This window comes from Scylla paramamosain, chromosome 20 (genome assembly GCF_035594125.1).
Source record: "Scylla paramamosain isolate STU-SP2022 chromosome 20, ASM3559412v1, whole genome shotgun sequence".
Classification (NCBI taxonomy): Eukaryota; Metazoa; Arthropoda; class Malacostraca; order Decapoda; family Portunidae; genus Scylla; species Scylla paramamosain.
In genome coordinates this window covers 11,358,995-11,382,799 of record NC_087170.1, presented here as the reverse complement: position 1 = coordinate 11,382,799, position 23,805 = coordinate 11,358,995, and the positions used below count along the sequence as shown (strand labels likewise).

The following is a 23,805-nucleotide window of genomic DNA, read 5'->3' as shown; positions in this document are numbered from 1 at the left end:
GCCTGTTTTTATTTTCTTTTTCTTCCACACTCCTACCTTTCTTTTCTTTATGTTCTTCCCTACACCTAGTATTCTTCCCTTTACTTTCCTCTTTCCGTATTCCTCTCTACCTTAAGTCAAGTTTATTCTTTTCTTTTGTCTTCTTTTCTTCCCTGTGACTGTATGTCTCTCTTTTGTCCCCTTTCTTCACTGTGGCTACATTTCTTTCCTTTCTTCTTTATGTAATCCTTTCTTCCCTGTGTCTCGTTTGTCCTTTTCTTTTTTTTTCTTTTTTTGTCTTCCCTTCTCCTTGCTATCTCCCTTTCTTTTCTGTCTTTCTTTCCTTCCTATACCTGCCTTTGCCTCTTCCCTACATTCTAGTTACCTGGCGTGATGTGTGTAACGGTGAAGACGAGAGAGTAATGTAATCTGATAAACTCCCATTCTTTTATCTACGCTAGCCTTATAGTTGATGGTAAGCGTCTTCAGTTAATATTTTCCGTGACGTCACAGATGACACACTCCTTCTCCAGACGCAAGTGAAGGATCCAACCTCGCTCACTCACTCACTCCCTTACTGACTCACTCTCTCAAACTTTAATTTTCTCTCCACCTGCTCTCTAGTTTACCGTCTCATTAATTCACTCTAAAATTCTCACCTGGTCTTCCTAACTTTCTCATTCAGTTTCTCAATTGCTCATTCATTCGCTCGTTCATTTTCTTCTTCGCACATTTAGTCTCTCTGTCTCTCTCTCTCTCTCTCTCTCTCTCTCTCTCTCTCTCTCTCTCTCTCTCTCTCTCTCTCTCTCTCAATGGCTTTTCTTTTGTCCTCTCTTCTTCATGGATTCCTTCCTTCCTTGCCTCACTCACTCACACACAAATTCACTCACTCACTTAATCCCACGCCAAGACACAAACAGATAGTCACTCTTTCATTCATGTTCCTCCTACTTACACTTGCATTAGATTCATTCTTTGACTTGTTCTGGGGAGTGCTATTTTAACTAATTTGCTATTTCATTAAACAGTGTCCTTAATACGTAAAAAGAAAGAAAGAAAAAAAAATTATTACTCTCTCTCTCTCTCTCTCTCTCTCTCTCTCTCTCTCTCTCTCTCTCTCTCTCTCTCTCTCTCTCTCTCTCTCTCTCACACAATTCACTCACTCACACTTTCTCCAATGACTCACTCACAAAACACACATACACATCACAATTCACACGTAAAGAAAAAAAAACAAGTTATATAATCTCATCCTGTTCCGCTCTGCCTTTAAAGATCGTAACACGTCACAGTTATGAAGGGACGCGAGAAAGAGATGAGATAAATTTCAATAAAGTACAAGGAATAAAGGAGACAGGATGATGGAGGGAGCAAATATTACGGAAGAAATAGAGTTGCAATTAATGAAGAGTTGAATGATATCTTACTCTTTCTCTTTCTTCTTATTCTTCATATATTCATTTTTTTCTCTCTTCTTAAGTATTTCCTATTTCTTCATCAATATTTTTTTTATTTATCTAGTTTTCTTTCTTTTCTCTCTTGCTCTTTGTTTCTCCTTCTCCTCCTCCTTCTTCTTCTTTATTTTTCTCAATTGTTTCTTGTTTTTTTAGTGGTGTTCCTTCTTAATCTTTTCTTTCTACATCTTTTCCTTATTTTTCTATTAAACTTAGTATATAATTCGCTTCCTTTACCTCGTTCTTGCTCACTTCCTCTTCCTCCTCCTCCTCCTCCTCCTCTTCCTCTTCTTCCTTCATCTTCTCTCTCCCTCTCCTCTTCTTCCCGTTCCTTTATCGCTTCTTTTTTCTTAATTTTCTTTGTTCTTACCCTTGCAGAATTTACTTCCACCACTACACCTCCTCCTCCTCCTCCTCCTCCTCCTCCTCCTCCTCCTCCTCCTCCTCCTCCTCCTCGTTGTCTTCCTCGTCCTCCTGCCACTCAGTTTCCTCTTTACGACTCAATAAAAGTAAACTAGTAAAGGAGGAGGAGGAGGAGGAGGAGGAAGAGGAGAAAAAAGTGGAGGAAGAAGAGAAAGAAGAGGAAGAGGAAGAAGAGAAGGAGGTAATAGAAACAGTATTGGTTTATAGAAAGGTTACCTGCTTCAACCGTCCATTTGTTCTAAAAAATTCAACTAGAGGGGTGAGTGCAGGTGTGTGAAAGGAGGTATAAGAGGAGGAGGAGGAGGAGGAGGAGGAGGAGGAGGAGGAGGAGGAGGAGGAGGAGGAGGAGGAAAAAGAAGAAGAAGAACAACAACAACAACAACAACAACAACAACAACAACAACAACAACAACAACAACAAGAGCAAGGACAAGAATAACAAGAAGAAAGATAAACAAATGAAAAGGAGGAGGAAGAGGAGAAAAATAGACAGAACCATAAGAACATAAGAATATAATAAGATAAAGGAAGCTGCAAGAAGTCATTAGGCCTACACGTGGCAGTCCCTGTATAAAACGCCTATTTCCACCAATCATCCCCATCCACACACCTGTCTAATCCTCTTCTCTCCACCTCTCTAATGACTCAACACCAACAGCCTGAGTAGCGAGTCCATTTCATTCAGATTAACAAAATACACTAAAAAAAGAAAAAGAAAAAGAAAAAGAAAAAAGAAAAAAACGGAGGAAAGAAGAATAAAAAAAAGGGAGATACGAGATAAAGTGAAAAGAAAAGACACAAAAGAAAAGAGAAAGAAGTAAGGACGGTATAAAAAGTAAGACCTAGAGAGAGAGAGAGAGAGAGAGAGAGAGAGAGAGAGAGAGAGAGAGAGAGAGAGAGAGAGAGAGAGAGAGAGAGAGAGAGAGAGAGAGAGAGAGAGAGAGAGAGAGAGAATTACACCCTACTAACAAAACCAAAACCTTCTTAACATACATACAGCAGTGTCGCGCTATTACAACAACAACAAAAAAGGGAAAAAAAAAGGAAAAAAAAAAAAGACACCCAGGACAGGAAAGCAATAATGAAGTTCCCATGCAAAACTTTCCCTTATTAAAAACCATCAAGTACACTTTTCCCCCGCTCAGTAAAAGGCAAAGGCTCACTTCCTGTATATTGGGGCAATTTTTTCCTTATTAAGCCGTAAACCCGAAAAAGCCAAGGCGGTTTTGCAAGATAGAGCCGAGATTCTGCCTTGGCGGTGGTGGTGGTGGTGGTGGTGGTGGTGATGGAGGAAGGAGAAGAAGAAGAGAAAGAGGAAAAGGAAGAGGAGGAGGAGGAGAAGGACAGGGAGGAGAAGGAGAGGAAGGAGGAGGAATGGAGTAGGCGGTGACCCAAGGAAGTCTTCGTCAGCTCTTTGGGGGGAAGAGGAGGAGGAGGAGGAGGAGGAGGAGGAGGAGGAGGAGGAGGAGGAGGAGGAGGAGGAGGAGGAGAAGAAGGACGGTGGTGGTAGTGGTGGTAGTGTTAGTAGGATGAAGAGGAAGAACAGAAGGAGAAGGACTGAGGTGGTGGTGGTATTAGGAGGAGGAGGAGGAGGAGGAGGAGGAGGAGGAGGAGGAGGAGGAGGAGGAGGAGCAGACGGCACCCGGTGACCTATGTAACTTACGTCAGCTGGTGAGGAGCAGAAGGAGGAGGAGGAAGAGGAGGAGGAGCAAGAAGAAGAGAAGCTGTGTCAATATTTCCAATCCGATTTTATGGGTTTCTTGTCTTTTTTTGACGAGAGAGAGAGAGAGAGAGAGAGAGAGAGAGAGAGAGAGAGAGAGAGAGAGAGAGAGAGAGAGAGAGAGAGAGAGAGAGAGAGAGAGAGAATATATAATACCACAATAGAATCTCGGGGTACCACTCGGCCTTCTAGCAGTTGGCAGGCCCAGGGTCGCTTCGCTCGCCAAATAGGAAAGTTTAGGCAACAAAAGAGTCACATCATCTAGCTATTGACCGAATGTACTGTGGGAAGGTCTGACCTGCTCACCTATTTATCTGAAAAAAATGTGACCTACAAGCTTAAGTGCATGGAAAAGAGTGTGACCTACAAACTTAAGTGCATGGAAAGAGTGTGACCTACAAGCTTAAGTACATGGAAAGAGTGTGACCTACAAACTTACGTGCATGGAAAGAGTGTGACCTACAAACTTAAGTGCATGGAAAGAGTGTGACCTACAAACTTAAGTGCATGGAAAGAGTGTGACCTACAAACCTAAGTGTATGAAAAATGAAAAAAAAATTGACCTCCAGACCTCAATGCATGAAGAAAATTGACCTACCAACCTCAGTGCATGAAAAAAATTGACCTCCAGACCTCAGTGCATGAAAAGATTGACCTCCAGACCTCAGTGCATGAAAAAGATTGACCTCCAGACCTCAGTGCATGAAAAGATTGACCTCCAGACCTCAGTGCATGAAAAAAAAAAATTGTGACCTGCAAACTTAATACACGAAAGAAAATGTGACCCGGAAATTCAGTGTACTGGAGAAAAGTGTGACCAACAAAACAGTTCCAAAAAAAAAGCTACTAACCAAAGTTCTGAAAAAGTGTGACCCATTAAGACTACCACCAAAACGTAACTTACATAAAAGCATGACGAACGAAAAGAGTAGCTCACAAACTGACTAAATAAGCGATTGCAACTTTATGTGTACAGAAGAAAGTTAAGAACAGTCTGAACCCTCTCTCTCTCTCTCTCTCTCTCTCTCTCTCTCTCTCTCTCTCTCTCTACAAACAGCATTGAAAACCCTAAGCTAACAGACATAATAAAACGCACATAATAAACTACCATTACATTTAACTCACCTATTTGTGTGTGTGTGTGTGTGTGTGTGTGTGTCTGTGTGGGTGTCTGTGGGTGGGTGTATAGGACTCGTGCATTCATTAACACAATCGTAAAATTAAAAGGAGAAGGGTACTTGCTCTAAATGTGAAAAGAAAGGAGGAGTGAAGAGGGTGGCTAAAAGGGAGAGAGGGAAGCGAGACGGAGGGGCAGGATGGAAGGACTGAAGAGAAGAGAAGGAGGAGGAGGAGGGGGAGAGAGAGAGAGAGAGAGAGAGAGAGAGAGAGAGAGAGAGAGAGAGAGAGAGAGAGAGAGAGAGAGAGAGAGAGAGAGAGAGAGAGAGAGAGAGAGAGAGAGATGTGTATGGGGAGATTAAGGGAGCTGAACAGAAAGGGGATAGGAGTGGAGACAAACAAGAGATGCAATAAAGGGGAGGTAATGGAATGTCTAAATGGGGAAGGAGAGTGATGGGGAAGGGTAATGGGAAAATGAGCCGCCTGGGAAGGGCACTGGCCAGGAATAAGACGAAGGGTAATGATGGGAACTGGTGAAGGGATAAATAGGGTAATGAAAGCTATGGGTGACTTGGTGATGGGTAAGTGATGGGCCCTGGTGATGGGGACACATATGGGCAGAGGTGAAGAGTACAGACAAGTGATGGGTAAAAGTGATGGGTAAGTAAAGAGAATAGGTAACGCATGAGGTATAGACGGCTGATGCGTGAAAGTGATGGGTGAAAGTAATGGGTAAGTGATGGACAGGTGATGGGTAAAAGTGATGGGTGTAAAGCAATGGGACAGGTGAGAAGACTAGATGACGTGTGTAAATTATAGTGTAAGGTGATGGGGCAGAAGTGATGGGTAGAAGTGATGGGTGAGAGTGACAGGTAAAGATAACTATTGAGGGTTATGGACAGAGGTGATGAGTAAGACTGATGGGCAGAGGTGACAGATGAAAGTGATAGGTGAAAGTGAAGGGATGATAGTGATGGGTGAATGTGATGGACAGAAGTGACAGTTAAAGTAATGGGCAGAAGTGATGTGTAAATGTGAAGACCGGAGGAAACAGGTCAAAATTATGAGCAGAGGTGATGGGTGAGTGATGGGTAAAAGTGATGGGTAAAAGTGATGGATGAAAATAATGGGTAAAAATGATGGGTGATGGGACAGATGCAGCCACAGTACTAACCCACCACGTCGCTCACAGTCGCCGTCTCGCTGCACGTCAAGAAATGGGTGTAGAAACTCACCATCACCACGCCACCGTTCAGGGCCTGCGAGGGGGAGAGAGAGAGGGGGGAGAGGTGAAGTTAGCACACCTGAGCATACCTGCATGGGAGTTAATTACGCGGGAGGGGGAGTTAATTTACTTTGGAGGGGTTTCTAATATACCTGGGAATATTTAACACACAAGTGGGCGAGGCTCTCATTTCTCATTCCCTTCTTTATCTTTTTCTACTATTCCCTCACTTTCCTTCCCGTTCTTCCTTTCTCTTTTCCTTCTCCATTTTTATCCTTTCCATTTCTCTCATTTTCTTTTCTCTTTACTTACCGCTCATGCTTTTTTTTATTAATTTCTCATTTCATTTATCTTCCTTGCCATTCCCTCACTTTCCCTGTCGTTCCTTCTCTTTTCCTTCTTTCTTATCATTCTGTTCGTCTTTCTTTTTTCCTTCCTCACCGTTCCTTCTTCTTTTGCTTTCTTTCCTTTGTGACATTTTTTTCCTTTCTATTCACCCATTCCTTCCTTTCCTGTAGCTCCCTTCCTTTTATCTTCCTTTTCCCCTTCCTCACTACTCTCATTTCTTGCCTTCCTCACTTTCCCTTCCTATAAAACCACCATCCTCTTTCCCTTTCTCCCTTCCTTACCATTTTCATTCGCTTCTCCCAATTTTTCTTCTTCCATTTAGAACACCCAAGAAAATACAGTGTTTCCATAATTTCCTTTTCCTTTTTCCTCAACGTTCCATTTTCCTCACTCCCCTTTTTCCCCATTCCCTTCAAATAACCCATGAAAAAAAAAATAATAATGTTGTTTCTTTCATAATTTTCGCAACTTTTCTATCTCAGGCATAAATTCTGCTCGCTTACTTAAGGAGAAGAGGTCGTGATTAACTGCGTGTACATTAGTCTCTTGTATTTTTCAGATTTGTGACGGTTTACATATCTCACTGTAATGACGTGTGTGTGTGTGTGTGTGTGTGTGTGTGTGTGTGGCTCTGTCTTAACAATACTCAACTCTTCCTATTCTTTCCCTCTTCAAAAGCCCAAGGTAGGCATGGACTGACTTTTAATACTCTACTCCTCCTCTTCCTCCTCTTCCTCTTCACACTAATCCTCCCTCTCGTCTTCATTTTTCTCCTCCGGAAGCTGGTGATGAGAAGGAAAGTTTCGGGAAAAGAAGAAGACAAGACTCTAGGCTGACTTATTTCGACGAAAAGGAGGTGAAGGAAGAGGAGGAGGAGGAGGAGGAGGAGGAGGAGGAGGAGGAGGAGGAGGAGGAGGAGGAGGAGGAGGAGGAGGAGGAGGAGGAGGGAAAGAATCACAAAAGGATCACAAAGGAAGGACAAAACAGCAACAGACCTGCTGGTTCCCACGAGGCTGTTTGTAAGTTTCTACACTATCTAATATAAAGTAAGAGACGCGGGACAGCAAAGGCGAAAGAGGAGGAGGAGGAGAAGGAAAAAGAGAAAGAGGAAGAGAAAGAGAAAGAGAAAGAGAAAGAGAAAGAGAAGGAGAAGGAGGAAGAAGAAAAAGCAGCTGTTTGAGGTGACTACACTACCTATCACAGTAAGAAAAAAATATAGTGAAGATCGCCTCTCCTCCCACTCACTGCTCCCTCTGGACACACCTGACACGTGGAGGAACGGAAGTATCAAAACAGTGTGGAGGAACAGCACGGAAATGTTTAGAGGCAAGAGATATGAAATGCCACTGCTGCTGTTACTGCTATCCGCTACTCAAGAAAAAGAAGAAGAGGAGGAGGAGGAGGAGGAGGAGGAGGAGGAGGAGGAAGGAGGAGGAGGGAATAGATTTTTTAATTACCTAACTGTTTTACCTATATCTAATAATGAAATATGGGTAATTTGAAGGGAGAAGAGGCAAAAAATCAAATGTAAAGGTGAGAGAGAGAGAGAGAGAGAGAGAGAGAGAGAGAGAGAGAGAGAGAGAGAGAGAGAGAGAGAGAGAGAGAGAGAGAGTTGGGAATGAAAGTAAAAGGAAAGAAAGAAATGAGGGAAGGGAAGAATGACGAGAAAAGACGTGAATAAGAAACGAAGAGAGAGAGAGAGAGAGAGAGAGAGAGAGAGAGAGAGAGAGAGAGAGAGAGAGAGAGAGAGAGAGAGAGAGAGAGAGAGAGAGAGAGAGAGAGAGAGAGAGAGAGAGAGAGAGAGAGAGAGAGAGAGAGAGAGAGAGAGAGAGAGAGAGAGAGAGAGAGAGAGAGAGAGAGAGAGCAAAGGAGAAAAGGAGGAGGAGGAAATGAAAAGAAGAGGGGAGAGCGAGGGGAAAGACGTGGGTGAAATGCGAGCGGAGAGAGAGAGGGGGGGGTGGGAGGAAGGTGAGAGGGAGAGCGAGAAAGGTTAAGGGGAGAGGGAGAGAGGGGAGAAGAGGCCCAGTCAGGTGTGGCGTGTGGGAAGATGAAAGGCAGAGGAGTGCAAACATCCATACTTGAAACCCACACAACTTTTTTTTTTAATCCTCGAGTGAATGCACAAATATTCTTATTCCAAGACAGTGAAAAAAAAAAGAAAGAAAAAAGTAACATTTTTCTTCGCAAATATTCGTACTTGAACTCCTCCACGCTTTTTTTATTTTCAATTTACCGACAAGTGGATGAGTCAATGTTTTAATTCCAAGACAGCAAAAAGGATATAAATAATGTTTCTAATCAAATAGCAATACCTCGAAAAAAAAAAAAAAGATGAGGCTCTGAGTTATTGCCGAGTGCAGGGAAATTAATAAAACAGTGGAAAAAATAGCAAATGCATCGAGAAAAAAAAAAAAAAGAACAATACCGTGGTAAGTGTACAGACATTAGTATCACTTGGAGATTGGACGCTATAATGGATGAGGGTGACAAATGGTAACCTTTCAGTGCTCAATATCTGCCTTGTGTAGATCAACTGGTCTTCTGCAGTATCCTTATCCTTTCATGTTCTTTGAGTAAATGGGAAGGGTGATATTTTTCCACCACTAAGGAGCAGTTGATGGTGGTGGTGGTGCTGGTGATAGTCGTGGTGGTGGTGGTAGTGGTGACAGTAAGGAGAGTGAGAAGGAAAAGGTATAGGTGATGTCTTAACTTAATTATAATAATAGTATGGCGTTTGTTACTTTATTTGAATGACTCTTGGCAATTCTCATGGGCGAAAATATAACTACATACACCAACAGATCTGAATTACTCGATCTCTCCTGTTGCTGTCAGTGGCGTCTTTCGAAATTTCATTCTAAACTTGCCTCAGACCATTTTGCCACGCCTGAGGGGAAGCCAGGCAATCAGAGGCTAAGGGTCACCCGACACTCCTCTTTTGCAGCCAGCCAGGGGAAGAAAACGTGAACTGGCCAGGAGAGAATACCGCGGTAGAGCACGAGAAAGGTACTGGCGGTGAAGGACTAACTGGGTGACTGACTGATTGACCGAATAACTGACTGATTGACCGATTAACTGATTGATTGATTGACCGACTGACTGACTGGTTGACTGATTAACTGACCGATGGATTGACCGACTAGCTGACTGATTGATTGACCGACTAACTTCCTGACTCATTGACTAAATAACTGACTGACTGACTGACCGATTGACTGACTGACTGACCGATTGACTGACTAATGTGAAAGTCCCACAACACCATAAATATCCAGCAATATAGGTAAAACTGTTCGTAAAAGACAGAATAATGATATACAAGAAACAAGATTAACTACAGGTCAACGCACACAGTATTCCTAAACGTTCTCTTCTTCTCCGCACCTTCCTTACCCTTCCTTGTCTTGAGTCTCACTCCCCGCCACAGTGCTGAATCTCTTACTCTCTTCTACCATTACTTTCATGGCTATTGCTCTTCTGACCTTACTAACAGCGTACCTCCCCTCCTCCTCCCGCTGCCTCGCTGTACAAGACTTTCTACTTACTATCACCACTATTCGGTTCACCTTACTAATGCAAAAGTAAACGAGAATCTTCACTTTTTTCATCTTGCCTTTTGTAAACTCTGGAATTCTCTTCCTGTTTGTATTTTCCTCAGACTCGAAGGAAGACTATACAGAAATTAAATTGGTCAACTCTTGGTTTTTTTTTTTTTTTTTATTTTTTTTTAGCGATATTTTGAGCGAGTTTATATTTATCTATTTATTCATTTCGCGTCCTGAGCCGGCCTCGTTGACATGTTAAAAATGCAAAATCTGAAGAAGGCGGTGACGGAGGAGGTGAATAAAGAAAACGGCAACTCAATTCCCTTTCCTTCCGTTCCTCCCTCCTTCCCACTGTGTAATGGATGATGTACTCTCTCTCTCTCTCTCTCTCTCTCTCTCTCTCTCTCTCTCACACACACACACACACACACACAGTACCGGATAAAGTATGCAAATTACCGAACAGATCAAGCTAAATTCATTTCACATGACGAAACTTTAATATTACCATTCCAGTGAAAATATGACCTGGCCTGCCCATCGCTCCCTAATTAACGCAGGTGTATGACTGAGGGTGCCCACCTGTGCCGGGATTCCAACTGGGGGGACCGTGGGTTGTGTTGTGACGGAGTGACTGATGTGGGCTATGGCAGGTTTTAGAGAGAGAGAGAGAGAGAGAGAGAGAGAGAGAGAGAGAGAGAGAGAGAGAGAGAGAGAGAGAGAGAGAGAGAGAGAGAGAGAGAGAGAGAGAGAGAGAGAGAGAGAGAGAGAGAGAGAGAGAGAGAGAGAGAGAGAGAGACTGATACGGGATAGATGGAAGAGGGAAAGGAGACGAAGAGAGGGAAGATGAACATATGAGAGGAGAGGAAGTGAGAAAAACAGCTGAAGGTTTATTTTCTCCACAAATATAATTAGAATTTTGATGAATTTAATATTTGACGCTGGTGTGGACTGGGATTAGGTTTTCTGTTGCGTGGCTTCGTATTGCGCTTGGCAGGCTGCTTTTTTATTTTTTTATCAGTTTATCGATATGTTTATCTGCCTAACTAATTATCTACCTAACTAATTATGTCTACCTAACTAATTATATTATGTCTACCTAAGGAATTACCTGTCTAACTAATTATCTGTCTACTTAATTACCTGTTTACCTAACAAATTATCTGTCTACCTAACTAATTATTTGTCTTCCAAACTAAATATCTGTCTATCTAACTAATTATCTGTCTAACTAACTAGCTATCTGTCTACCTACTGTCTGTGTAGTTAATTATCTGTCTATCTCACTACCTATCTGTCTAACTAACTCAACCTGTCTACTTAACTAGTTATCTGTCTACCTAACTACTTGCCTAATTCACTAGCTAATTGTCTACCTCATTAGCAATCTGTCTACTTAACAAGCTGTATGCACCTGATGCTGTCTAATTTTGTTTATGTCCCTGTTTTTAATGATCTAGCTGTTAATTTGTCAATAATATTCCATAGCTAGTTTTTCATTCATGTATAATTTAATTGATGAGGTATGTCTCTAAGTATCTATTTCTTTTTTCATCTGTGTTCACCTGCCTCTCAGTCTGTCTTATCAATCTACTTATTTACCTACACCGTGCGAGAGTAATAAGGGATAAGAAAGGTTTCGAGAGGCAAGGCAAAGCAGAGCATGGATTCCTCTTGTGTCCCTCGTGATATTAAACTGACCGTAATATTCGAGAGACTTCAGTCGGTATTTTTAAACATTTCCAAGCTTTACTTCTAATTTCCAATACTTGATAATCTTTAGTGGAAGTAAATTGCGTTTTCAAGGTTGTTTTCATGATTCCAGTGATAGCTTAATTAGGATTCTGTATCACCAGAGAAAAAATAAAGAGAAGCCAAATTTTTGTGGCCCTTGAAAATTGTCCTAATGAGAGAACAAAACATGTAACATTTTGAGAATCGGTGTATCAGCAGCCAAAACACAACTGCAGCATCAGAGGTCACCACGCGAAGCCAAACACTGCACTGACAGGATCCAGGAGCGTCAGGTAGTTCAGGATTCTTTTGTTATATTTTTCACTGTAACTGGCGGCTTCACACTCCAATGGCCTTAGTCTTAAATGCTTTGTCCATCCATCAGGACTGCTGTCAAAGGCCATCTTTCCCTCTCACGGTATAAAGTCCTTGTTAAACTTTCACTACAATCATGAAAACACTTTTGAAAATTCCAATAACTTCCACTACAGCCTTTTAAAAGTAGCTTACATCCCACGCCCGCACGTCACGGAACACACGCCAACACCCCACACCTCTCAGTTTGTATTTTCACGCTGTTAATTTATGTTGAAGGATTTTTCACTTACGCGTCAAAGGTCAGTAGGGTTTTTTTTTTTTTTTTTTTTTTAGCGTGTCACTGAAATAGCATTTTGCATTTTCTAAGGTGGCAAATTATAAAAGTACTGAAATCTGCTTTTTCACTTTTTTCTCATTTTATTCATTTATTTATTTTTTGATAAATCCGCTACCTATAGGTTCAGTTCAATACAAATATATCAAAAGATTGGTAAGTAGACACATTGACGAATACATTTTCCATTCTCTTTTTATGATTTAATTGTTTTTAACAAATAGTGCTGAACAAGCTTCTGATTAAGAAAAAAAGAAAGAAGAAAAATTTAAATATACAAAGCGGGAAGAATCGAGTCTCACCAGTCAGTCTCTTTGGCTAACATTTGCTGTTGTTAAGCCTATACTCGTACATTTATTTAGAAAAAAAAGAAAGAAAAGAAAAAAAAAACATAAAGTTAGGAAAATATGTGGGTCGTGTGTTAGCCTTGGTTCCACAGCAGTGTTTCATCCATTCCTATGTTGATGACACCACACTGCACTTCTCCATGTCTTCCATGACGTTCAACCCTTCAGGAGCTGAACAACTCGCAGGTAGCCATAGAGCGCTTAATCTTTATCAAATTCCTGATTGTGATACAGCAGGCTCAAATTTCTTCAATGTCTCAAAAGAAAAAAAAAAAAAAAAGAAAAAATCCATCCGTCCACTCGACACAGTCTTCCAGACAACTATTCCCTCTTCTTCAGTGACACTCAACTGTCTCTCTCTTCTGCAATGAAAATCCTCCCTTTGTCTTTTATTAAAAGCCTGGACTGAAAACTTAACATCTCGTCTCTTGCTAAAGCAGCTTTTATGAATTTGAGCGCTCTGAGTCGTCTCTAGATTTTTCTCATCTCTCCCCACCAGCTACCTCAGTGCAGAGGCCTCGCTCTTTCAATTCATTTTCTAAGTAAATTTCGAGTCTCTCTGTCTGGTTCTGTATTTCCTTTACCTATGACTTAACCTCTTTCAAGAGGAAGGCTTCAAGACACTTCTCTAGACTTGCCTTTCGAACTTTTCTTAAGCGAATGTCACCTTTCTTTTTCTTTCTTTCTTTCTATCACCTGTTTTTTTGCTGCCCTTGACTGGGGCCATGGTGTACCTTGGGCATCGGCCACCAGCCCCTGCAAGACACCGTCAGCATGGTGGGGATCCCAGTATTCAATACATATACTCGGCTAATCTGCGGAACTAAATGTATTTCAATCTTGATTCGGTATGAAAAGCTTCCCATCACACCGTAATGTCTATTCCTTTCAGAGCATCACTTTCAGCTCACGGGTTCAGGGATCAGTGTTCTATTCCATTAAGGGTTACCAGGTTAAATATCCATGGCTGATTACATTTAGTAGTAGGCGAGTGCTGAAAAATATATTGTGAAGAGTTGACATGAGCGGCGTGCAGCAGTCACGGGGCTCTGAGGGGCCGAGACCCTCATTCCTTTCTGTGTCGCTGGTGCTTGCTCTGCCTCAAATATCCTTCCCCTGTCACGTCACAGCGTCCTCAAAGGTTGAAAGGAATAGGTTGAACAGAACAGAGATGTGCTGAAAACCATGAATTAGGAGTGAATAGGAGAAAAGAGCGGCAAACGGTAGGAGGTGAACTGTCCTGAGTCGTCTTCAGGAGCTGCTTTTGTGTATGTTAACTGTCCTCTTGCAGCCTTCCTGTTTTCCAATGCTCTCTCTCTCTCTCTCTCTCTCTCTCTCTCTCTCTCTCTCTCTCTCTCTCTCTCTCTCTCTCTCTCTCTCTCTCTCTCAGTCTCCCAATCAGTCCCTTCATCAAATCACTGCATATCAATGATCAAATTCTATTTTCAAATTTCACACCAATCGCGGTTCCTAATTTCAAAACATTCATAGATTTTCGTTTTTGTTTTCACCAGCTCTCCGTCTCTTCCCTTATAACGCGAGCCAGCACTGTTATTAACCTCTTTTTACAAGACCGTCAATACTTTAATTATTCATCCTCCCTGGAAAAAAAAATATATATATAATAATTAAATTCTGAAATTCGTGATATGCTAATTCTGCTGGAAAAGTGCGTTGCTGTTTTTTCACTATTTTTCTTTTTAATTTTTCACGTGTGTCTGGTTCTTATATTAGATGCATTTTCTTTCTTGCTTTATTATTCTGCATATCTTTCATTTTTTTTATTCAATTTTCTTCCTTTCTTCTCCTCTTCCTTCATCTTTCCTTCCTATACTTTTTTCCATACCTCCCCTCCTTCTCTTTTTCTTTCTCCCCTTCTCCCTCACTCTCTTCGCTCCTTCCCAAATCGTGTAAACTCCTTTTTATCTTCTTGTTTCCATTTTTTCCCCCTCCTCCTCTTCCTCCTCCTCCAACTACTTCTAATTTTTTCCCTCTGTTCAAGCGACATCTTTTGGCTGTTGTCCTAAGTGGCTGTTTTTCCCTTTCCTTTCCCTCACTCCATATCTGTCCAGCTCTCTGTCTGTCTGTATGTCCTTCGATTCCTCTGTGTCTGGGAGTGTCTTCCTTTTCCTTTCCTTTATCAGTTTAGGTTTTTGAATGTTTGTGTGTTTGCCTTGTGTTTGTATGTCTTGTGTCTTGTCTGTCTGTCTGTCTGTCTGTCTGTCTGTCTCTCTCTCTCTCTCTCTCTCTCTCTCTCTCTCTCTCTCTCTCTCTCTCTCTCTCTCTCTCTCTCTCTCTCTCTTACATCGCAGGTTCAAACAAAAATCCGCATGACATTTTTTTTTTCTTTATAAACGGAATGAAGAATACGAGAAAGAGAGGAAAAAACGAGATTAATTAGCACACACACACACACACACACACACACACACACACACACACACACACACACACACACAGGTTAGTTACTTCAAATATATTCCAGACCCTACGAAATATAAAATCCTTATGGGCAATAGCAGGAGTTTATTAGTGTCTTAATCTTTATGGTCAGAGCTTCCCTGACCTCTATTCCTCTCTCTCTCTCTCTCTCTCTCTCTCTCTCTCTCTCTCTCTCTCTCTCTCTCTCTCTCTCTCTCTCTCTCTCTCTCTCTCTCTCTCTCTCTCTCTGTGTGTGTGTGTGTGTGTGTGTGTGTGTGTGTGTGTGTGTGTGTGTGTGTGTGTGTGTGTGTGTGTGTGTGTGTCCTCGTCCTCTTCCTCTTCTGCCCCTCCCATGCCTTATTTCCCTCCTTTTGTCCTCCTCTCCCTTTTTCCTTTTATTTCCTACAGCCTCTCCACTATCTCTGAATCTCTCTCTCTCTCTCTCTCTCTCTCTCTCTCTCTCTCTCTTAATCCATGAGAACATTTATTCCCTCCCTTCCCTCTTTCCTTTCTTCTTTGACCTTCGACTTTCATTGCAGCGAAAGAGATAAGAGAGAGAGAGAGAGAGAGAGAGAGAGAGAGAGAGAGAGAGAGAGAGAGAGAGAGAGAGAGAGAGAGAGAGAGAGAGAGAGATAATAAAAGATAAAAAGTAAGGGAACGTAATGTAACGTGACTTAACGCAAGCAAGCGTAACATGGAACAAAGTAATCTGGGCCCTATGTGAATGTTCCAAGATTTCGGTGAATTTCTTTGTTTTCTGTTATTCAATCTGCGTGATATATTAACACTATGGAAGCCGTCGAGGCGGTAATGGAATGAGAAAATTAAAAACAAAGGATACAATGTTTTTTTTTCTATCGAGGAAACAAAATATGAAATCAAAGTTAAAATAGGACAGTACTGAAGGTTACAAAAAATAAATAAGTATTACTGAGTTTGAGTACGTAATGTATCGATAATTCGTGACTTCTGACCTGATCTACATGGTGAACTATTAACCCATTTACTGCTGTGGTCTTTTTTAGTTTCAGATTACTGTCTAAAATTAAATGTTTTTTATGACCTTACAGGAAAAGTTAAAGAAAAATAAGTTAATTTAGTCTTTTCCAGGTTTAGAGAGCTGCTCAAGAGACTAATACAAAGCAAAGTGTTGCAGCTGAACGTGATTATGGAAAAAAAAAATAGTGTCCAGCAGGGAAAGGGTTAAGATCACTGACCTCCCATTAGCATACACGGTTGGTCTTCCGAAGTGGTTTTCAGTTATGCCAAAATTGATGCCCAGCGATCAAAACTGCACGTATGATAGCGTCATTTGCATTTTTCCATTGTCAAGTCTATGGCAACTCTGGCCCCTAAATAACCCCGGAGAATTTAAATCACGATAAAAAATCATTGTGAGCCATCCGGGCCAGACTCCGATCCGCTTGCCAAATTCCATCCGATTTGAATTTACGATTTCGGCTGCCCACTGCACACACACACACACACACACACACACACACACACACACACACACACACACACAGACTTTTCAGTAAAGTACTAGATGCTAAAAAAATAAATTAAGAAAGAAAGGAGGGGAAAAAATATAAGAAGAATAACTACAATAAATAAAGATGAAGAATATACAACATTAAAAAGTTAGGAAAATGCAATGGGAGAAAAGTCAACAGAAAACAATAATGAAGACATATTGGAGAGAGAGAGAGAGAGAGAGAGAGAGAGAGAGAGAGAGAGAGAGAGAGAGAGAGAGAGAGAGAGAGAGAGAGAGAGAGAGAGAGAGAGAGAGAGAGAGAGATCGTAAAGCCAAAGAATAATTATCGCTGCCAATATCCCGTAAGCATTAGGGAGTGATGTGATATTTAAGGCAGGGCGGGCAACATTTTATGCTTCCCGGCCCACGCAACCCGACACGCGAGGCTCCAGCTCCTCTCCTGTTCACCCTTACTTCAGTGTGTGTGTGTGTGTGTGTGTGTGTGTGTGTGTGTGTGTGTGTGTGTGTGTGTGTGTGTGTGTGTGTGTAGGTAGAAAGGTAGGTAGATAGCTAGGTACAGTGATAGATATAAAAGTGTAGAGAGAGAGAGAGAGAGAGAGAGAGAGAGAGAGAGAGAGAGAGAGAGAGAGAGAGAGAGAGAGAGAGAGAGAGAGAGAGAGAGAGAGAGAGAGAGAGAGAGAGAGAATGTGAGCAGGTGCAATCACACACACACACTCACACACATACGCACGCACGCACGCACGCACGCACACACACACACACACACACACACACACACACACACACACACACACACACACACACACACACACACACACACACACAAAAGAAGAGAGAGGTCAGCGCATCGTCTAAACAAAATCTGGTAAAACTGAACTGACAAAAATAAATAAAATGAAAAAGAAAAAAAAAAAAAAAACCAGATGAGAAGCAAACATTAGCAGCACGACAGTCATCATTTCCCCTGCAGAGTGACCCTTTTGTTTCATTTGGAGACGCGAAGAAAGCACCTGAACTTTAGATGAACGTTCAGAAATAAAGGATTCACCGCGATGCACCGGAAAAGCAAATCAAGTTTCCGAGATGAGAAGCTGAAAACACCAACCGATATTTTGTTAAACTTTTTAAAACTGCACAAGACCATTTTATTTAACCCTTCCACTGCTAGGGTTGTCCTTCCTTAACATTCAGAGAAGTGTGAAATATTGTTTGCATGGTCACACAGAAAGAAGAGAATAGGAAGTTCATTCTATCTTTCCCTCAAGCCACAGAATTTAACAATCTGCAGTACAAAAGTAAAGTTTAAAAAGTTGTAGGACAATGTTTGACAAGAAAAATAGCAGTGAGAGTTAAGCTTGCGGAGAAAACAAAGCAGTCAAAGCGTAATATCTTAGCTGCATCTTAGTTCTGCGTCAGATTCTTAATGTTCCGTGCACAAGTCCACCACAAAGTTAAGCACGCACATCACTCACGTAAAACTGCCTCGGGAATACGCGGCTGTGCTCAGGTGACACAAAGGCGAGGCGAGCAGCGCGGAACTTGTGTCCTGAGCACCTCGTTAGGCTCCGGCCTGCACTTCACACACACACACACACACACACACACACACACACACACACACACACACACACACACACACACACACACACACACACACACACACACACACATACACGCACGCACGCACGCACGCACGCACGCACTTCCCGCCCTACTAAGCCTCGCCGTGATGAGCGGGAAGCCTCACGGGTTAGATTTCCGAGGCTCGTAAAACCCAGCTGATTTTTTTGTTCATATAGTAATGGAACCGACGTACCTGAGAGAGAGAGAGAGAGAGAGAGAGAGAGAGAGAGAGAGAGAGAGAGAGAGAGAGAGAGAGAGAGAGAGAGAGAGAGAGAGAGAGAGAGAGAGAGAGAGAGAGAGAGTCTGTGCTTGTTAGCGGGGATCATGGCCAGGGACACGAACATGTAACAACCTCCACAACCATCCACAACCACCCACCTCTCCTTGGCCTTAGACTCGGCGCCTTTCACTCACCCACACTCTCGGGACCGCGCCTCCGCCTCGCCCCGCCGCTGCTCAAAGAAATCCCCGGGGACAGGCAGGAATGATTCAGATAGTTTCTACTCTCTCACCGATTCTGTCCCGTGTCTCGCAGAACTGACAGGTAAGTGTAGTGCCAAGTGGGATTCCATGCACCTGCCGGCCTAATCTGGAAGCTGGAATCTGGAATCGAACCGTGGCATGTGCTGGCTGGATGGAAGGGTTAAGAGTAGTACGATGAGTTTAAGTTTTAACTGTGAAATATTTCTTTTTATAACGGTATTTCTGACGGTATGCAACTATGATTTCTTCTTTCAATGTTGTCTTTCTTTTTTTATCTTCATGGTTTTCTGTGTTAGCGCTTTCTTGCTTTCCGTATTATCAGTTCGAGTTATCAACCATTCCTCACCTTATCCTCACCCTCACCTGCCCTCCTCACCTGTCCTCACTTCCATGCACCTTAACACAACCCTCATCACCCTTTCCTCGCCTAATCCTCACCCTCACCTGCTCTTCTCACCTGTCCTTACTTCCCTGCATTAACATAACCCTCATCACCTTTCCTCACCTAATCCTCACCCTCACCTGCCCTCCTCACCTGTCCTCACTTCCCTGTACCTTAACACAACCCTCATCACCCTTTCCTCACCTACTCCTTACCCTCACTTATCCTTACTTCCTTGCCATACGCCTCTTGCACCTCTCGCCTCGTACTCCCACCCTTTGCTTCCCTCGCCTCGTCTTCCCCCTCGCTCCCTCGCCTCCACTACTCACCACCCGCTCCAGGATATCGTCGGGCACGTTCCTGGGATTCCTGCAGATGGCGTACACGGAGGAGTGGCTGAAGATGACAGGAGCTCGGGACACCTCCAGGGCCTCCCGCATGGTGGCCTGCGACACGTGGGAAAGGTCCACCAGCAGGCCCAGGCGGTTCATCTCTCGCACTACTGTCTGCAGGAGGAAGAGAAGAGGTTGGTTGATTAACTGATTGACTGACTGACTGACTAACTGATTGACTGGCTGACTAACTGACTGAATGGCTGACTAACTGACTGACTGGCTGATTGGTTAGGTGATTATTTGGTGTCAGAACAATGAAGTCATGTGGGGAAGGGAAGGAGAGAGAGAGAGAGAGAGAGAGAGAGAGAGAGAGAGAGAGAGAGAGAGAGAGAGAGAGAGAGAGAGAGAGAGAGAGAGAGAGAGAGAGAGAGAGAGAGAGAGAGAATGAAAATGACGAAAATAAAAAAAAGAGGAGAAAAATCATACGAGCACAAGAAGAAACCACAAAAATCTGAAAATAAGGAAAACAGGAAGAAAAACATGTGGAAAAGTGAGAATAATAAAGCAAATACCTAAGAAAACACAAGGAAATCATACAACACTTATTAGTGCCGCACGAAGCCAAAATGCAATAAGACTAATACACACACACACACACACACACACACACACACACACACAATATCTATGTATGGAAGCGAGAAAAAATATTGCCACCAAACTTTTTCCAACCGCACGGCCTTCCTGGGAATGTATTTTCATCCTCATAATTGAATCCCGAGGAGAGAGAGAGAGAGAGAGAGAGAGAGAGAGAGAGAGAGAGAGAGAGAGAGAGAGAGAGAGAGAGAGAGAGAGAGAGAGAGAGAGAGAGAATGGACATTGTTGAAAGTACCAAAAATAAAAATGCATGTCTTTCTGTTATATTCTCTTCGTCAGTTTACGTGTCTGAATAGTAGTAGTAGTAAAAGTAGTAGTAGCAGTAGTACCATGTGTAGTAGTAATAGTATTTGTAGTAATAGTAGTAGTAGTAGTAGTAGTAGTAGTAGTAGTAGTAGTAGTAGTAGTAGTAGTAGTAGTAGTAGTAGTAGTAGTAGTAGTAACATCAATAATAACAACAGCAGTATAAAATCAATACTATTCACAGTTTTTACTCGTCCCAAACAGAGATTCAGAACGGCAACCTCTCACGAAATAAATAAAGAGAGAGAACAAAAAATACGAGTCCTGCTTCTCATATACAATTCCAGGCACTCCCGGCCACTAAATCTTTCCCTGGAGGTAACTGAGGCAAGGCCAACCCGCCACCTGCTGCCCCCCGAGCCCCCGCACAAAACCCTCCCCACCCGGCCTTGGCATGGGCGTGGCGGCGTGGCGGTGAAAGCCTTGCTGGGAGCGCTGGAGAAGACTGATGAGTTGATACAGCAAGCCACGTCAGTTGATTGGAGGGTAAATCCAGTTGTGGGGTCGCTCAGAGCTGCTGGAATGCCGAGGTGGCGCTGGTGGTGGTGGTGGTGTGTATATGGTGGTGTGTGATGCCGTGCTGTGTGGTCACTGGTGGCGGTGTTTGGTGTGTGGCGGCTGCTGTTAAGGATGCTGTGGTATTGATGAAGGTGTTTTGTGGTGGTGTGGTGGCTGTTAGAGCTGCTGTGGTGGTACTTGAGTGCTGGCGGTGGTGTTATGTGGTGTGTGCTGGCTGTCAGTGTTGTGGTGGGGTGTGAGGGCTATTAGGAATGTTGTGTTAAGTGTGGTGACCGTCAGTGTTGTGGCTGTGTGACGGCTGCTAGTGATGATGTGGTCTGTGGGGATTTGGAAAGGTGTTATGTGTCCACCTATGAGGCTGTGGTGTGTTCCTCAGGTGTTGGACTGGTGTGAGGGAACTGCTTGGGGTGGCGACAGCTGCTCCTCTATTTTTCATCAGATTAACGGAGCACTGGCCTATTGGTGATGACTGGATGAGTGAGGGAACAAATATAGGCGGAGACGGACGGAGGAAGGCGGGAAGTAGGGAGACATACAGTAGAGATGAAGGAAGGGAAGAATTAAAAGGGTGAAAGACATTGGTGGCGAAATGCTTTGAAGGAAAGAAGGAAGTAAAACAGAAGGAAAGAAGGGAGGAAGGAAGGGAGGAAGCGATGAAAAAGGCGAAAGAAGCGTAAGCTTTTGGAATGAGGAAAAGGTAAAAACGAAGAAAGGAAAGGAGTTACAAAAGAAAAGAAAGAAAGAAAGGAGAGACGAAAAGAAATCAAAGGAAGGAGATACATGCAATAAATAAAATGTGAATAGGATGAAAGAATGAAAAAAAAGATCCATAAAGAATAATGCATCATTAAACATTAATATTAAAATAATAAAAAAAATAATGGTGAATGAATGAATAAAAGAAAAAAAATTACTGAAATGGAAAAACAAAAGAAAAAAAATATATATCACATGCTAAGCTGCAAAAAGAATACCACCACCACCACCACCACCACCACCACCACCACCACCACCACCACCACCACCACCACAACCACCACCACCACCACTACCGTAACTATTAGAACCGAAAAGACACTCAACCACAGCCAGCCAGTCTGCCCCGCACCACGCCGCCCTGCCTTTCATCGCCACTCACTTCCGCTACAATATAGCGACCATCAAAACCCTAACTGTCGACATGTGGAGAGAGAACAACTCTCCTTGCATTTGGGGTCTGTTAATGGTGTGTGTGTGTGTGTGTGTGTGTGTGTGTGTGTGTGTGTGTGTGTGTGTGTGTGTGTGTGTGTGTGTGTGTGTGTGTGTGTGTGTGTGTGTGTGTGTGTGTGTGTGAGTGAGTGAGTGAGTGAGTGAGTGAGTGAGTGAGTGAGTGAGTGAGTGAGTGAGTGTGTGTGTGTGTGTGTGTGTGTGTGTGTGTGTGTGTGTGTGTGTGTGTGTGTGTGTGTGTGTGTGTGTGTGTGTGTGTGTGTGTGTGTGTGTGTGTGTGTGTGTGTGTGTATTGTCTTCTTCACACCACTGTCTACTCCTCAACAGCTTCACATGTCAGTGGCATAATAGCGTGAACATTTCAGTAATAACAGTGACTTCAGAACACAGTGAAATATAACAACTAAAGACATAATATAACAAGGCTTGGACTGAAGGTTCACGTCAGATAGTGAAGTAGGCTTTCACAGCTTGGTGAGGGGCAGCAGGCCTGGTGCTGCTTGTTCCATTCTGAGGCAGCGGGCCAGTCTGAAGCAGTGACGCAGCAAGCTTCTTCCAGGCTGAGGTGGAACCATTCCTCGGACCGCGCCAGCCGCTTCCAGAACCGCCGTGGCACTGCAGGCTGCGCCGCACCTGGCGGCTGGCCTCCTCGTCAGGAGTGCAGCTAATGGTAGCGTTAGAATGGTAACAGATAGTAGGACAGACACAGCTAGACAAAAAAGATGAAACTAGAATCAACAGTAGTGGGCTGGAACAGACGGGCAGCAGACTGGTACGAGTGGAGGCTGGGAGGCTTTTTCCTTGAGATGGTGGTGGTGGTGATGATGATGATGACAATGATGATGATGATGATGATGATGATGATGATGACGACGACGATGATGATGATGACGATGGTGATGATGGTGATGCTGACGACGACGACGATGATGATAATGATGACGATGACGATAAAAACACATCAGCCAGGAAGAATAACAAGACTGAGACATTTACGGCATCAGGTACAACATTCCCTAATCCTTTCTCGATATCTTGAACCAATTTTCCTGCGATAACTAAGAAGAATCGGCAGGTTGTAACAGAAACCCTTAAATTCCCTCCCTCGCGTCCCTCCCTTACGCTGCTCACACTCGCCAAGGTGAACTAAACATGTTCCATCTATATCTCTGCTCGTTATCTGTGCCGTAACTCTTATTCCCCGCCTCTCATTCCCTCCCTCTGCTTGTTAGTGCCTATTTGTAGCAGTCCCTGTGAGCGTCGCCTCCTGGGATAAAGAAAACGGGTGCTGGTGTGGCGAGGGAGTGAATCCGCCTTCGTGTTGCGTTTACCGGGAGACGAGGGAAGGTGAGGGTATTCAGGAAGTGCCGCCTTCACTGTGATGGATTGCGGGTTTTGCTTCAAGGCGAGGGAGTGAAAGGATGATGGGACGTGGCGGGTAAAGGAAATTCGGTGTTTGTGCCAGAATGTGACAGGAGGCAGTGCAGTAAATGGTGATATAGAAGGTTAAGTTTAGGTTATGGTGAGTTGTTGTTGTTGTTGTTGTTGTTGTTGTTGTTGTTGTTTGCATTGCTGTTTCCCTCCCCGTCCTCTTTCTTCATTTGTTTAATTTTTTTTTCTTTGCATTTTTCTTCATCTCTCTCTCTCTCTCTCTCTCTCTCTCTCTCTCTCTCTCTCTCTCTCTCTCTCTCTCTCTCTCTCTCTCTCTCTCTCTCTCTCTCTCTCATCGACCTAACCCACTCCTTCCGCTTTCTTTTTTATAAGTGTTGTAACAAGAAGTAAGAGGAAGATTTATCGGTGAGACTAAGCGGCTGAAGAAGAACATTATAGCAGTAAGC

The 23,805-nt window shown here is 43.2% G+C and overlaps 1 protein-coding gene across 6 annotated transcripts in view; it reads right to left on the bottom strand.

Annotated features, from left to right (window-relative positions):
- LOC135110315 (dipeptidase 1-like) overlaps positions 1-23,805 on the bottom strand; it is a 253,555-nt gene that overhangs the window by 19,532 nt on the left and 210,218 nt on the right. For 5 of the 6 annotated variants that reach the window (XM_064022530.1, XM_064022528.1, XM_064022532.1 and 2 more), the window contains 2 exons: positions 19,277-19,453; positions 5,867-5,951 (listed from right to left, as the gene is read on the bottom strand). In XM_064022530.1, coding sequence (XP_063878600.1) covers positions 5,867-5,951; positions 19,277-19,453 — 262 coding nt within the window. The remainder of the gene's footprint in view (positions 1-5,866; positions 5,952-19,276; positions 19,454-23,805) is intronic. The other variant, XR_010273185.1, reaches the window with a different exon arrangement.